General features: G+C 50.1%; 1 protein-coding gene across 1 annotated transcript; it reads left to right on the plus strand.

The window, feature by feature from the left end:
• Positions 1-1006: 1006 nt before the first annotated feature.
• LOC311310779 (filamin-A-interacting protein 1-like) lies at positions 1007-12992 on the plus strand (the record flags this gene model as incomplete). The annotated part of the gene is made up of 5 exons (XM_084440329.1): positions 1007-1282; positions 2613-2783; positions 3181-3359; positions 8886-11700; positions 12792-12992. The coding sequence occupies 5 exons, from the start codon at positions 1007-1009 to the stop codon at positions 12990-12992; spliced, it is 3642 nt and encodes a 1213-aa protein (XP_084296455.1).
• Between the last annotated feature and the right edge of the window lie 262 nt (positions 12993-13254).

The following is a 13254-nucleotide window of genomic DNA, read 5'->3' on the forward strand; positions in this document are numbered from 1 at the left end:
GGAAACCATGACTGTAGCTCTATGACAATGGAAACAACGGTCTGAGTTGGCACAGCAGGGGGGCTGCCGGAGCGCCGCCTGTCAAACGCCATTCCTGCTCTTTGATTATGAGCAAAGAGCGCACACTGCATGCCCTCACAGTAACCCTCTCGGTATAGTCACACTCACATGAAGTACTGCAGTCTGACACTTGCGTCGGACATATTTGCGGTATTAAACTCACTTTTAATAGAGGCTATTGGTTTGTTCAAGGTCACAACATTACACTGCATGGTTGCTATTTCACTTGCTGCGCAATAGTTTCAAATTCCACATGTTGATACAAGCCCCTACAAGAGAATATTTAAGTCCCACGCTCAATCACAATTGAGTACAGCAATTTGCAGGCGAACCAGAGAGGAACAGTTTTGTGGGAAATGTACTTTGAGAGCACAGCAGGAGTCAAACGTGAGATGTTATTAGTCCAACAGAGGAAATTCTGTGTACAGTTTAACATGCTACGTTTCTATTATTGTTGATGAAGTCCTGAGGTTATTGTGTAACGAAAGCTCACATTTTCTCTCATGACAAAAATGTCCTTCTGGTCAGACTATCTGTAAGGCAAATCATTTATTGATACTGGTGCGATGCATGTATAACCCCAGAGGTGTTCGGAATGTATGCACACATTCTAAAGTGCCTTCTGGAATATTCTGTCATTCAATATCGTCCAATGATTTCATTCCGCCTCTCTCCCGAGATAATAACACAGATGGCTCTGGCCTTGTAAACAAAACATGATCCCTGAAAACAAGCGAGCGACCAGAGAGGACATTAATATCACCTCCCACGGGTCGGCATCAAAATAACCGCAGCCCGAGGCCAGGGAACCGAGAGAACGCTTATTGTTGACACATTCGTGAGCCACATTTGCTGCAAAGTATTTTTCTGGATAATGCTGTAGATGTGTGCTGTGGGCTTCAGAATCGTTGATGTTGTTGTCGTTGTTGTTGTTCTTCAGGTGAGAATGAGGTCGAGGACCAGCGCCATGGAAGGTCCAGACGATGGACAGATCAACGTAGCCCCACCCACCAAAGCCTTCATCAAAGAGGAAGAGGAGAACACGCCTGAGCTGATGAAGAGGAAGGTGAAGGTCCATCGAGACGAGAAGGAGGGGAAGACGGCTGTGCCAGGAACCGTGACCAGGCCTCAGAAAACGTCGGAGAGCAGGAAAGCAGGACTGGTGGACCTCTCCAAAGAGGACCTTCTCCATCTGCTGGGAGTGATGGAGGGAGAAGTTCAGGTCAGTCTCTACTGTTCCCTGGCTCCTGTCCAGGTTCCCCCCCCCCCCAAAAAAAACCTTAGTAAGTAGGACTTTATTTCTCATCTCTACAGAAGCCAGAAATTTGAGGTGTGACACACCAGTCCCTTAAATGAATGACACCAACGACACACATAGCGGTCGTATGATAGGTGCAAGTCTAGGTCTGGGCTACGGAAACAAAGAGCTGCTTTTGCTACGATGGCTTTGGGGAAACGGCACTTTGCTGACCAACGCTGTCATCTTTGGCAGGCAGCAGAGTCTCGGCCTCCTGTTAGGGTTGACGAGTTACCGTGACCAGAGTTAGGCTGCCTGTCCCACCCATCGGAGCTGCTCGCTCTCAACAGACGGAGACGTTGGGTCAGACCTGCCGTTAAAATACTATCTCACATAATTTCAACTCACCTTCTTGATTGATTTTTACCCAGCACAATGGGCTAGTCCTCCAAAAGTGTGAAACACTGTGACCTTTGACCCTGGCCTGGTCTGGACCGGTCCATTTCCCACGGTGCCCCTGCGGTGCCCTCTGGGCAGGGTCTGGGCAGGGTCTGGGCAGGGCTCAGGAAACGGATCGCCCCGCTGCTGCCCAGCGTTAAGTTTGATGATTACTTTGTAATGGTGTTCCATTTATAAACCTCCCCTCCAGGGAAGGGACTGTGTTAGTTCCCCTCTCCTTCCTCCATCTCTCTTTCCACCCTGCTGATCTGTTTGGGTGTGGAGAATAAAGTATTTTCCGCTGGTAAAATGACAACGAACATCGGGCCCTCAAACAGTCAACATAATGCAGAGAAATGCTCTGAATTAATCAACGCTGAATAACTTGAACAGAGAATAATGGTGTTCCTCATGATATCTAAATGACTTGCAAATGATATTCTACATGACGGTAACAGTGACGATAACTCAACTGAGTGTTGAGCCTTTTTACACACAGAGATGAAGGGGCCCTTGTTGTCCCTTCCATCTCCATGCAGGAATGCTCAGTGTGTGACATATGATAATTGCCTTTGCATGAAAGGAGACAGTCTCAGGGTCCCTCGCTGGGTAGAAACGCCCCCTTGTGGCGATTTAGTTATGTGCTCTAGGATTTGTTTTGCATTCTAACCCCACCCAGTGGACAAACTGGATACGTCATTATGCATGTCTAGAATCCTTGACTATTTTAAAACCATCAATGTTTACAATTATTAATTCCTTTTTTTTTTTTTATACAAGTAATTGCTGGTACTGCGCCCTCATATTTGTCAGTGTTCAGCGTTTGTCACAAGGGGAACTGAAAGACAACTCTTCCTCCGGTTCCCTGTGTTGGCAGGCGCGAGAGGACATTATCCACATGTTGAAGTCGGACCGCATGCGACCCGAGACCCTGGAGGCCCACTACGGTTCGGCGGTGCCCAACAAGCCCCTCCAGGCCCTGCAGAGAGACAGCCTGCTGGCCAGCGACACGGCCAGGGACGACGTCTACGACCGGCCCATGGCAGAGGTGGGCGGCACGTCCTTTTCACTGATGGGATCACATGGCCACCGTTATGTTTTAGAATACAGTATCTTTAGTGTTGTTATTGTCTTATTATTGTCATTCTTGTTTTATCTCTGCACTTGTTTTTTACTCGTCGTCACTGTAAATGAGGGCAACCTCAGTGTCCTTTTAGTTTAAATAAAGGTTATTGAATTGAATGTAATATTCCATAGTGGAATGAAATCTAGTCGCCAATTGGAAATTTGACCTACATTTGGCCAGTGGCAGGTGTTAATTTTCAGCCCTGCGTGTGTCACTTGCCATGTACAGTAGCTGAATAAAGTACTGAGTAAAAATACTCTCTCTCGGCCCCTGTGATAAACATGCCGGTTCTCTCTCCATCCCTCTCTCTCGTGTCCAGCTGGACCGGCTGGAGGACAAGCAGAGGGAGACGTACCGGCGCATGCTGGAGCAGCTGCTGCTGGCCGAGAAGTGCCACCGCCGCACGGTCAACGAGCTGGACAACGAGAAGCACAAGCACGTCGACTTCATGAACAAGAGCGACGACTTCACCAACCTGCTGGAACAGGAGAGGGAGAGGTGAGTGTGGCCGAGTGGGGAGAGAGAGAGAGAGAGAGAGAGAGGGAGGGAGAGATAGAGAGAGGGAGAGGTGAGCGCGGCCGAGTGGGGAGAGAGAGAGAGAGAGAGGGAGGGAGAGAGAGAGAGAGAGAGAGGGAGAGAGAGAGAGAGAGAGAGAGAGAGAGAGAGAGAGAGAGAGAGAGAGAGTGAGAAAGAGAGTGAGAGAGAGAGAGTGAGAGAGAGAGAGAGAGAGAGAGAGAGAGAGAGAGAGAGAGAATCTTTACAGCCTAAATAAACTAGTTGTGTTGTAGAAGACGCTCTCTCCCTGTCGCTGGGCTCTACAGGCTCTGTGCGCTCATGCAACTGCAGCTCACTCTCTATCAACGAAGCACACAAAGCCCACAGACAAAGACACGGAGGCCGAGGGAGCTTCGAAGGTCACTACCATAACGTGTAAGACAAGTGAACCCCGTGTAGGATGGAAAGGGGCCCCGAGGGGCCCTAAGCAGCGCGGCCAACGAGGCCTTTACAGAGTCAGTGCTCAGCGGAGTGATGAATAGACTCGGCCAATGAAAGATGACACACCAGGCAGGCGGTGTGGTGGGGCTACAGTCTCACATGGAGTCGCCGTGATGCCGCCATAGCTGCTAAACGCAACACGGTGCGGGAGGCCTGGTTAAGCGCGCACTGCTTCCGTGATTGACCGCGCGACAGCAATATCAAACGCAGAACTTTGTTATTCCATTGCCGCGGTTCAACTCGTGACACACCTGTTTCCCTCTGTAAACATAACTGTCGCAAGCTGTAATTTCTCTGTCAAAGACATATACAGTGAGGTCATTTGACGAACACCTTTTCTGACGGCGGTGTTTGAAGAAAGATGTTTGTAGTTAGGAGGGGGAGAAAAAATGCAACGGGCCTACCGGCACGATGATCCCATGTGGAATGTATGATGCTCATAACCGGGCTGGAGCCCACATGTCAATCGAAGCTGCCCGTAGACCCCCGACTGTCTGCTCCTCAAAAGACCCAGCAAGTCCGGGCAGAAGCGAGATGCTGACATTACCCGCGGTATGCAACAGCCATCAGATAAGCGCCAGGATCTACCCGATAGACACGGAAGCGCGGTTTATCAAGACCTCATCATCCGCACGGCGCTATGCACAGCTAGGTTCACTCAAAGGCCTCATGCCTCGCTGAGCAGGATACCCGCAAACAAGTATGATTCTGGACAGTGGGGTTGTGTGCTTGATGGGAACTTTGCATGGATCAGATCCAGGTGGCCTGAGCTAATTCATACAGGCGTGTTGTTCTGTTGTTGTGGTTGAGAAATCAAAGCTAGGTCGCTTATGTGTGGGGGGGGGGGGGGGGGAACCCAAGTCCAATCACTTGTGATTGATTGATTTTATTTATTTTTAAGACAGGGACAAGGTACAGTAGACATTTACCCTATAGAATAGGGAGAGATGCACTGTACAAGGTTATAGCCAAACAGCTAATTTCCACCCGCAGTCCCTGGGCAAATAAATATACAGTCTTAAAATAGTGGGACAAATAGTACACAGTAGGAACGTTACATACATAGAAGGAATACAAAATAAAAAATACTGTGCAGTGTGAAAAATATACTGTATCACATCAAACGTTTTCCTGATTTGACTCCCTGCGCTTTTGACACTGTGGTGTGAAAAGCTGTTGTCTACATAGGAGGAGAGGCCAGATAGCTCTTCCCTGGTGCTGAGCTGTTTATGGAGGGGTTTTTGTTTGTCTGCTGAGAGACACGGAGGGTGAGGAGAAGACGAGATGACAGCAGGACCCCGCGCAGTAAACGCCAGGGCAGAGTTCAGACAGACACAGCTGCTACCCATACTTCATAAAACTTCAAATACTTTGCTGTACACGTCAGACAGGCCGGTGAAATAGCGGTTTAATGGACCCCGTTCACCTCAGCGGTGCTAGACAGGGGTGAGTTAGCCCAGTTAATTCATATCACATGATTTTGAGGAATGCTCTTGAATCGTGTGCTCAGTCTGAGACTGTCTACACAGTATCTTGTATTTCTTAACTCGGAACGTGTTGGAGAACCGTGGTTCAGTGAATTAATGAACAAATTCCGGTTTTACGGTCTGTTGGACATAGTGTAGAGATGACAACCCGTGACCTCACAGAGTTTAATTACTTTTTTTTGAAGCAGGCAGCGTTTGGCCACCCGAGAAAAACAAGATGACCAGCAACTGTACATTTAAAGCTGTTAAACTTAGTAAAAACTAAATATAAGCATAACCCTTTTTTTTATACGCTCATATTGTCTTTGCCGATTTCAATGATATGAAACTGACCTTCGACCCTACAGCCAAACTGCATGCAAATGATTACTTCACCTCAAGACGATTCTGATTACCTAATGTCCATCTGCCTGCTCAAAAACTGAATGTAAGTCTTTCTTAAACAGTCCTCTTCAGTAAAAGAGGACTTTGACGTGACAAAATATTATGGCACTTGTGTGCTGAGTGTCTACGGGTACTTTCACCTTTACCCCCCCCCCCCCCCCCGTTGGTCTCTCCCTGCTGGTCTCTCAGCACCGTGTGATAACACATTCCTCTCCGCTGGAGTCATCTCCGATATCCCCGGCAGGTGATGTCATCGTGGATGGACAGCCCTGAACACCTGTGAAAGGATGCCAGTCCACAGAGGGCAATTAGTCGTTCCCTGTTTGCATTTTTAGATGCCGTGGTGAAACCTCTCTTAGGTCTTACTGTACCATCCCTCTCCCTGAGGTATATGGATTATGTTTGTTGTGAATGTGATGTAACGGCAATCTCTGGTTTTGTATGTTCTCTGACTCGCACAACATGACCTTCTGTACAAAATGTACATACGCCAATCTTTGTGTGGTAATGAAGAGTGATTGGAAGAGTTATGACATTAGTATCTATCTCTAAACGAGTGAGCTGTGGGCTCAGCGAGTCCTCAGTGCCTCAGAGACATAGCTGATAGGCTGTGTCATCTGTAGGGCTATGAATAGCCCTGACAACATTATGAGACCGAGGTTAAATTATAATGCCATGATAACCAGGGGAACATCAGATACCAGCTGGCTCACACAGAAAACAGTATTACGGATAATGGGGGAAATCAAGATTCAATATTCAATATTTCATTTTTTGTCACGTGTAATGTATGTGCACAGAAACTTTGCTGCCGCTCCAAGATTATGCTCAACACTTCAATCTCTTGACCCATCACTCCAGGCCGGCGCTCCCAGATAGCAAGCGGATCTGGGCCATATACAGGCCAGATCTGACCCTTGTGGCTTAGTTCCGGCCCATATATGGCCCAGATCCGCTTGCTATCTGGGCTGTGTCCGGCCACCTGGATTCTCTGGCAACCCTGAAGAGGTATCAGAGAGAAGCTCTCAGGCCTACGATCGCTTTGCCCTGAAACGGCGCGCATCTTCAACGAGTCATCGCGCAACCATTTACGCCGCCGTTAATCCGAAGCATTCCCCCCGCTTGATAAACGGGTTGCCAGACTGAGCGGAGACCGCCCCGCACCTTGTGACGCAGGCTTTGTGATTCCTATCACACTGACGTCAGCCGTGTGGCATTTCGGCATGATTTTCACAAGACCGCAGCGGCTGCTTCCAGGTCAGCAGGGCCGGTGTGGGAGTCGGTCTCACGGAGAGGTTCCCACTCACAGATATCTGCCTTTTTGGCTTCCTCTGCAGCGCACCTGCAACGCTGTTTAGAGTCTGAAAATATGTCTGGAATCACGAGCCGTTATCTGGAGAGTTGCATACTGAGGAGAGCTCTGACTGTGGTTGTTTTTACGATCCTATAAAAGAGGTGTATGGTGATCATATCCATCGTCTCTATCCGTTTTCTTCGCCAAATAACACGGGAGATTAGGAACTGGAGAGTGGCTCTGGTCCTGTATTGTAATCTCTCCCAAATAAAACTTGCCCTCCCTTGCATTGTCCTCCTGTTTCTATGGAAACACTGCCGGTCACAAGACGAACAAGACAATTGGGTCAGGCCAGACACCAGCGTGTGAGAAGGGAGAGGGAGCCCCACTATCATGAAATAGTTTGAGACATGTACCTGTGGCCATACGGGTTGTTGCAAAGCTTAAGAAGTATGGGCAAATGCACCCCCCCCTTTATCTGTGAAAGGGTAGAGAGAAAGAGAGAGAGAGAGAGAGAGAGAGAAGGGGGGGGGGCAGGAGAGAGATAGTGTGAAAGGCCTTCCCCCTGACGTGAACCCCTCCTCCTCTGTGTCCAAACAAGGGCAGCTCCATTTTGTTCCATATATGGGCGGGGATGACATCACCAGCTAGTGGGGCAGTGCTGTTTTACACAACATTCACCTTTCATTGTCCATTGATGACATGTTTGGAATGTGATGGCTAATTCCCTGCGGACCTGGGGCCCTTTCGGAGCCCGCCAGAGTCTCGGCAGTCTGGTTCCAAGACACAGCTCAAAACACGGCAGGAATGGACCTACCTGCCCCGCGTATTGGCTACTGGGTAAGTCTGGGCATGAGAGTTTGAGAGAAGGCTGTGGAAACTTAGGCACAAATAAGAAACAGTCTGGATGATATAATGCTTATTGTTAGACAGGCTCCATGTGTCTTTGCGCGGGGGAGAGTTTGTTTGTAATGCAAAGCGAGGCTTTAAAGAACAGTGCGGTGTGGTGACCGTGTGCTGATCATGCGCAGCCATTCCTGATGTGGTTGTGTTTTCCATATGGGAGAGACCTGCGGCAGACCCCGTGGGAGAGACGCGTGCCCCCAGAGAGACTCCCCCAGAGAGACTCCCGCTGAGCTTTAAGTTAAACATCTACTCACGTTGTTCCATCAAGGTTCAATCTCAGAGTCTGTCCCTGAGTGCCGCGGTCTGAGGTCACTCATTTTTGGGTTATTAGCGTTTAACCGCCGGCGTGTCTGTGATGTGGGCGCTGTGCGCGGGGCAGCGGAGCCCCTGTTGGTGAGGATCACGAGGGTTCTTCTCATCAGGCTCTCTAATCTGCTTCACTCCTTTGTTCCTTTTCTCCTGTCATGCTTCTCCCATTTCTTCTGCTTGCCTGCCTTCCACCCAAGCTCCCCCTGGCTCATTCAGAGTCTGGTCAGATGCGCCTCTGGGACCCTCAGAGAGGTGCATTCTGGGGCGAACGCTCAACGGCCTCATTCACTTCAGTGTCTATGTGGTGTAGCCTACACTGCATTATGGTTTACATTCTGCCGTTGAGCAATTAGACTTTAGCTACTATGCAGTGCATCTGACTGACGACTGTTGAAAGTGAAATGAAGTAATGCGAAACTGAAGTCTAACAGAATGTAATAAGGCTCTACATTTGTCACAGACATGTGAATGATTATGAGTGGAACTGATGTGTTTATGAAAATTCATAATGTACAATCATTAATTCCATATCCATTGTAGGCTACAAGTTTCTGTCAGGTGTACCGTTAATGTTTCACTCATATCTTTTCTTTGTCTCTCTCTCTCTCTCTCTCTCTCTCTCTCTCTCTTTCTCTCTCTCTCTCTCAGATTAAAAAGGCTGTTGGAACAGGAGAAGGCGTACCAGGCTCGTAAAGACAAGGACCACAGCAGGAGGCTGGAGAAAGTCCGGCAGGAGCTGGTCAAACTCAAGTCCTTTGCCCTCATGCTAGTGGATGAGCGGCAGCTCCACATCGAGCAGATCGACCAGCAGGGACAGAAGGTCCAGGACCTCGGCCACAAGCTCCAGGAGAGAGAACAGCGCCTGTCGGCCCTCAGCGGCGCCGCCCAGGAGGACGGCCAGAAGGTCCTCAAGCTAGAGGCGGAGCTGGAGCACAAGGCCGCCAAGTTCGCCCAGGAGCATGAGGAGATGACCGCCAAGCTGGCCAGCCAGGAGTCTCAGAGCCGGCAGCTCCGTCTGAAGCTGGCCGGCCTGGGGCGGAGGATCGAGGAGCTGGAGGAGAGCAACAGAACCCTGCAGAGGTCCGAAGAGGACCTCCAGGAGCTGAGGGACAAGATCAGCAAAGGGGAGTGCGGGAACTCCAGCCTCATGGCCGAGCTGGAGAACCTGCGCAAGAGAGTCCTGGAGATGGAGGGCAAGGACGAAGAGATCACCAAGACCGAGAGCCAGTGCAGGGATCTGAGGAAGAGGCTCCAGGATGAGGAGAACCACGGGAAAGAGCTGAGGCTGGAGGTGGACAAGCTGCAGAAGAGGATGGTGGAGCTGGAGAAGCTGGAGGGGGCTTTCAACAGGAGTAAATCGGAATGTTCGCAGCTTCATATAAACCTGGAAAGGGAGAAAAGCATCGCGAAAGATCTCGCTGGTGAGCTGGAGACAGTGAAAAGTCGCATGAAAGACCTAGAGGGCTCTGAGTCAAAACTGGAGAGGGCAGAAATGGGCCTCAAAGATGATCTGATGAAGCTCAAGTCCTTTACAGTGATACTTGTGGACGAGAGAAAGACCATGGTGGAGAGAATCAAACAGGAGGAGCAAAAGAACGACGATATGAGCAAGATGTTTAAAACGGAACAAGGAAAGGTTACGGAGGTCACCGAGAAGTTGATCGAGGAGAGCAAAAAGCTCCTCAAACTGAAATCGGAGATGGAGATCAAACTGACGACTCTGAGTGAACAGAAAGACGAACTGAGAACCAAACTCGCAAGTGAAGAGGAGAAAAGCAGGGACCTGACCTCTGAGGTCGGCTCGATGAAAACGCGGATGGACAGACTAGAGGAGGCCGAAAGGGAATCGTTGAGAACCAGGGCTGTCAAGGACAACGTCAGACACCCGGACGAGGACAACAAAGTGAAAGAGCTGACGCTGGAGATCGAGAGGCTCAAAAACCGCCTCAAGCAGCTGGAGGTGGTGGAGGGCGATCTGATGAAGACCGAGGACGAGTACGATCTCCTAGATAAGAAATTCCGGATGGAGCAGGACAAAGCCAACGTCCTCTCCCAGCTGCTGGAGGAGATGAAGGGTCAGATTGCCAGGAACAAGGCCATAGAGAAAGGAGAGGTGGTGAGCCAGGAGGCTGAGCTGAGGATGCGCTGCAGAGTGGAGGAGGCCAAGACCAGGGACCTCCAGTCGGATGTCCAGGCCCTGAAAGAGAAGATCCACGAGCTGATGAATAAAGAGGACCAGCTCTCCCAGCTACAGGTGGACTACTCCATCCTCCAGCAGAGGTTCATTGAAGAGGAAGACAAGAAGAAGAGCATGAGCCAGGAAGTGAATGACCTCACGAAGGAGCTGGAGGTCACCAAGCGCTACAGCCGCGCCCTCAGGCCGAGTATGAACGGCCGGAGGATCGTGGACGTTCCGGTCACCTCCACCGCCGTCCAGACGGACGTGGCGGCCAGCGAGCCCGCCGAGGAGGACACGCCCGCGGTGTTCATCAGGAAGTCGGTTCTGGAGGAGAACCACATCATGAGCAACTTGAGGCAGAAGTGTCAGAAGAAGCCGACCGTTCTGGAGCGGTACCCACCTGCGGCCGCCGAGCTTAGCATGAGGAAATCCTGGATCCCCTGGATGAAAAAGAAGGAGGCGATCACCGTCACTCATATGGGCCCGGACAAGACAATCCCCCGGGTCAACGGGGATCCCTCCGCACGCCCGCCTGAGCTGACCATGTCCCAGAAGCCCGGTCAGCCGCTGCGCATCCGAGTGACCCCCGACCATGAGAACAGCACGGCCACCTTGGAGATCACAAGTCCCCTGGGCGAGGACTTCTTCTCCAGCACCACCATCATCCCCACCCTCGGCCTGCAGAAGCCCCGCATCACCATCGTCCCCCAGCCCACCACCATGTCCACCAAGAGCAAGGCAGGCGAGGGGACGGGGGGCGCCAAACGGGCTAAGTCTCCAGTCACCATCACCACCATCTCCAGGGCCAAGTCTCCAGACAGGAGCAGGTGCTCCTCCTCGGACAGAGGCCCCTTGTCGCCCGTCTCCATCATCACGGTCAGCACCTCCCCCGTGACCGAGGCCTCGCTGGAGCCCCAGGAAATGACCGTGGGCCGCGCCGTGTTCAAGGTCACCCCCGAGAAGCAGACGGTGCCGGCGCCGGTCAGGAAGTACAACTCCAACGCCAACATCATCACCACCACAGAGGACAACAAGATCCACATACACCTGGGCCCGCAGTTCAAGAAGCCGTCGGACGGAGGCGGCGTTGGCGGCGGCGGTCCCATGGTGACCATCAGGCCCCTCGGCGTGAGCACGGAGAGCAAGGAGACCCCCACGGGTACGGTGCTGCGCTCGCCGCGACACCACGGCTCCGCGCCTGGGAAGACCACGCCCAGCAAGGTGACGAGCAGCATCACCATCACCCCCATCACCTCGGCGCCCGCCAGACCAACACAGTCAGTGGTGAGTATTGGAGATTAGGCTAACGGCTCAGATATACTGTAAATGTCACTCTGCCATCTCTCTTTCTCTCTCTCTCTCTTTCTTTACTAAATCGGAATCTGAATGTGGCGTGTTGTTATAAACACAGAGACAGTTTGGCAAATTGAAGAACGTGACTGAGTGTTGATGACAGTACAAGAATAACTAGGACTGGAATGAAGTCAAACGTTTGATCCAATGTGTGTGACTTTCCAGACCAACCTATCTGAATGATCTCCAATCTTCTATATTTCAGTTGCTTCTGAAATGTTTCAAAATGATATCAGGTGGTGTGTGCTCCCTAGATAGCACTCTCGCAAGGTATACTGTAAAAGATTGAACACTCTTTTTATGGATGAATAACACTAACACCGGAATGAATTGACATGCATATCCCACAGTAGAAAGGCCATTCAAATGGTCTTGTGTTGACACACCTGTTTCCGTTGGCACCAACTGACCATGTTGCTCCTCCCCTCTGACTAAAAATGGACCAGTGATGACCAAGTTGGATGTTTGACTAAAGAGGGTTAACCTGCACATCAGTAGGTTCCTATGACAGCAGCTGAAAGCTATATCACACCTCAATTAAAAAGTTCTGTTAATAAAACCTAAACTGTTCTGGGACAGCCAGCCTGGAACTTGCCTAATGCTAAGTTTACATTGACACTGTAACTACGGAAGTTGTCATATGAGCTAGCTGCTAAACTACAGTATATGTAACACTGTGGCCTTCAAGAATTATTGAGATGACAAATTGTGGCTGTAGTCTCTTAGGAAATGTTCAGTATGAAGTTAAGGCATATGCCTACAATGAATTACTTGAATGTTTCAATCAATATCCAAGATGGCCACCCCTTGTCATTCCTTGTGAACTAGTCTAAATGGAGCTTATGTGTCTCCTCCTTTACATGTCATTCTGCATCAGTTACTTAACAAAAAAGCAAAAAAGCTTTTCTGTTATAGCCTTCCAACTTGAATTCAGTGCCATAATATGCACTTGAAGTAAATATTAAAGGTTGACGTTCTTGTGCTTGACTTTGACTCCTGTCTTACGTTGTATTCTCTTACAGCCCGGGCCGGATGTGCAGTCAACTCGGGCGTCAGGCACACGAATCCCTGTGTCAAAAGGTATGAAAACAGGGAAGGCAGTTCTGGGTGTCTCCACCACGGTGACGAGGGTAGAGTCGCGAGCAGAGAGCCAGTCAATGAAAATAGAACTGAGGAAGTCTGCAGTCTGCGGCCCTAGCTCCTCGGGGGGAGGGAGGTGCTGAGAGCATGGACACGCGCCACTACGGACTCCGTGATTCGGTTCTGACCTGATCTGCTTCCAAAAACAGATAGGATGCGTATAACGAGCCTCATCTGCCCTGTGACACCACAGATAATGTTGACATGATTAAAAACACACGACTTATTGTACTACAGTGCACTACAGTATAGCACAAGACATCGAGTCCATTTTTGCTGTACATACGTTGAGATTGTGTTTTATTATGTTTTCAAAAAGATATGTATATCCATGTGTATTTTTCA

The sequence above is a fragment of the Borostomias antarcticus genome, assembly GCF_949987555.1.
Source record: "Borostomias antarcticus genome assembly, chromosome: 6".
Classification (NCBI taxonomy): domain Eukaryota; kingdom Metazoa; phylum Chordata; class Actinopteri; order Stomiiformes; family Stomiidae; genus Borostomias; species Borostomias antarcticus.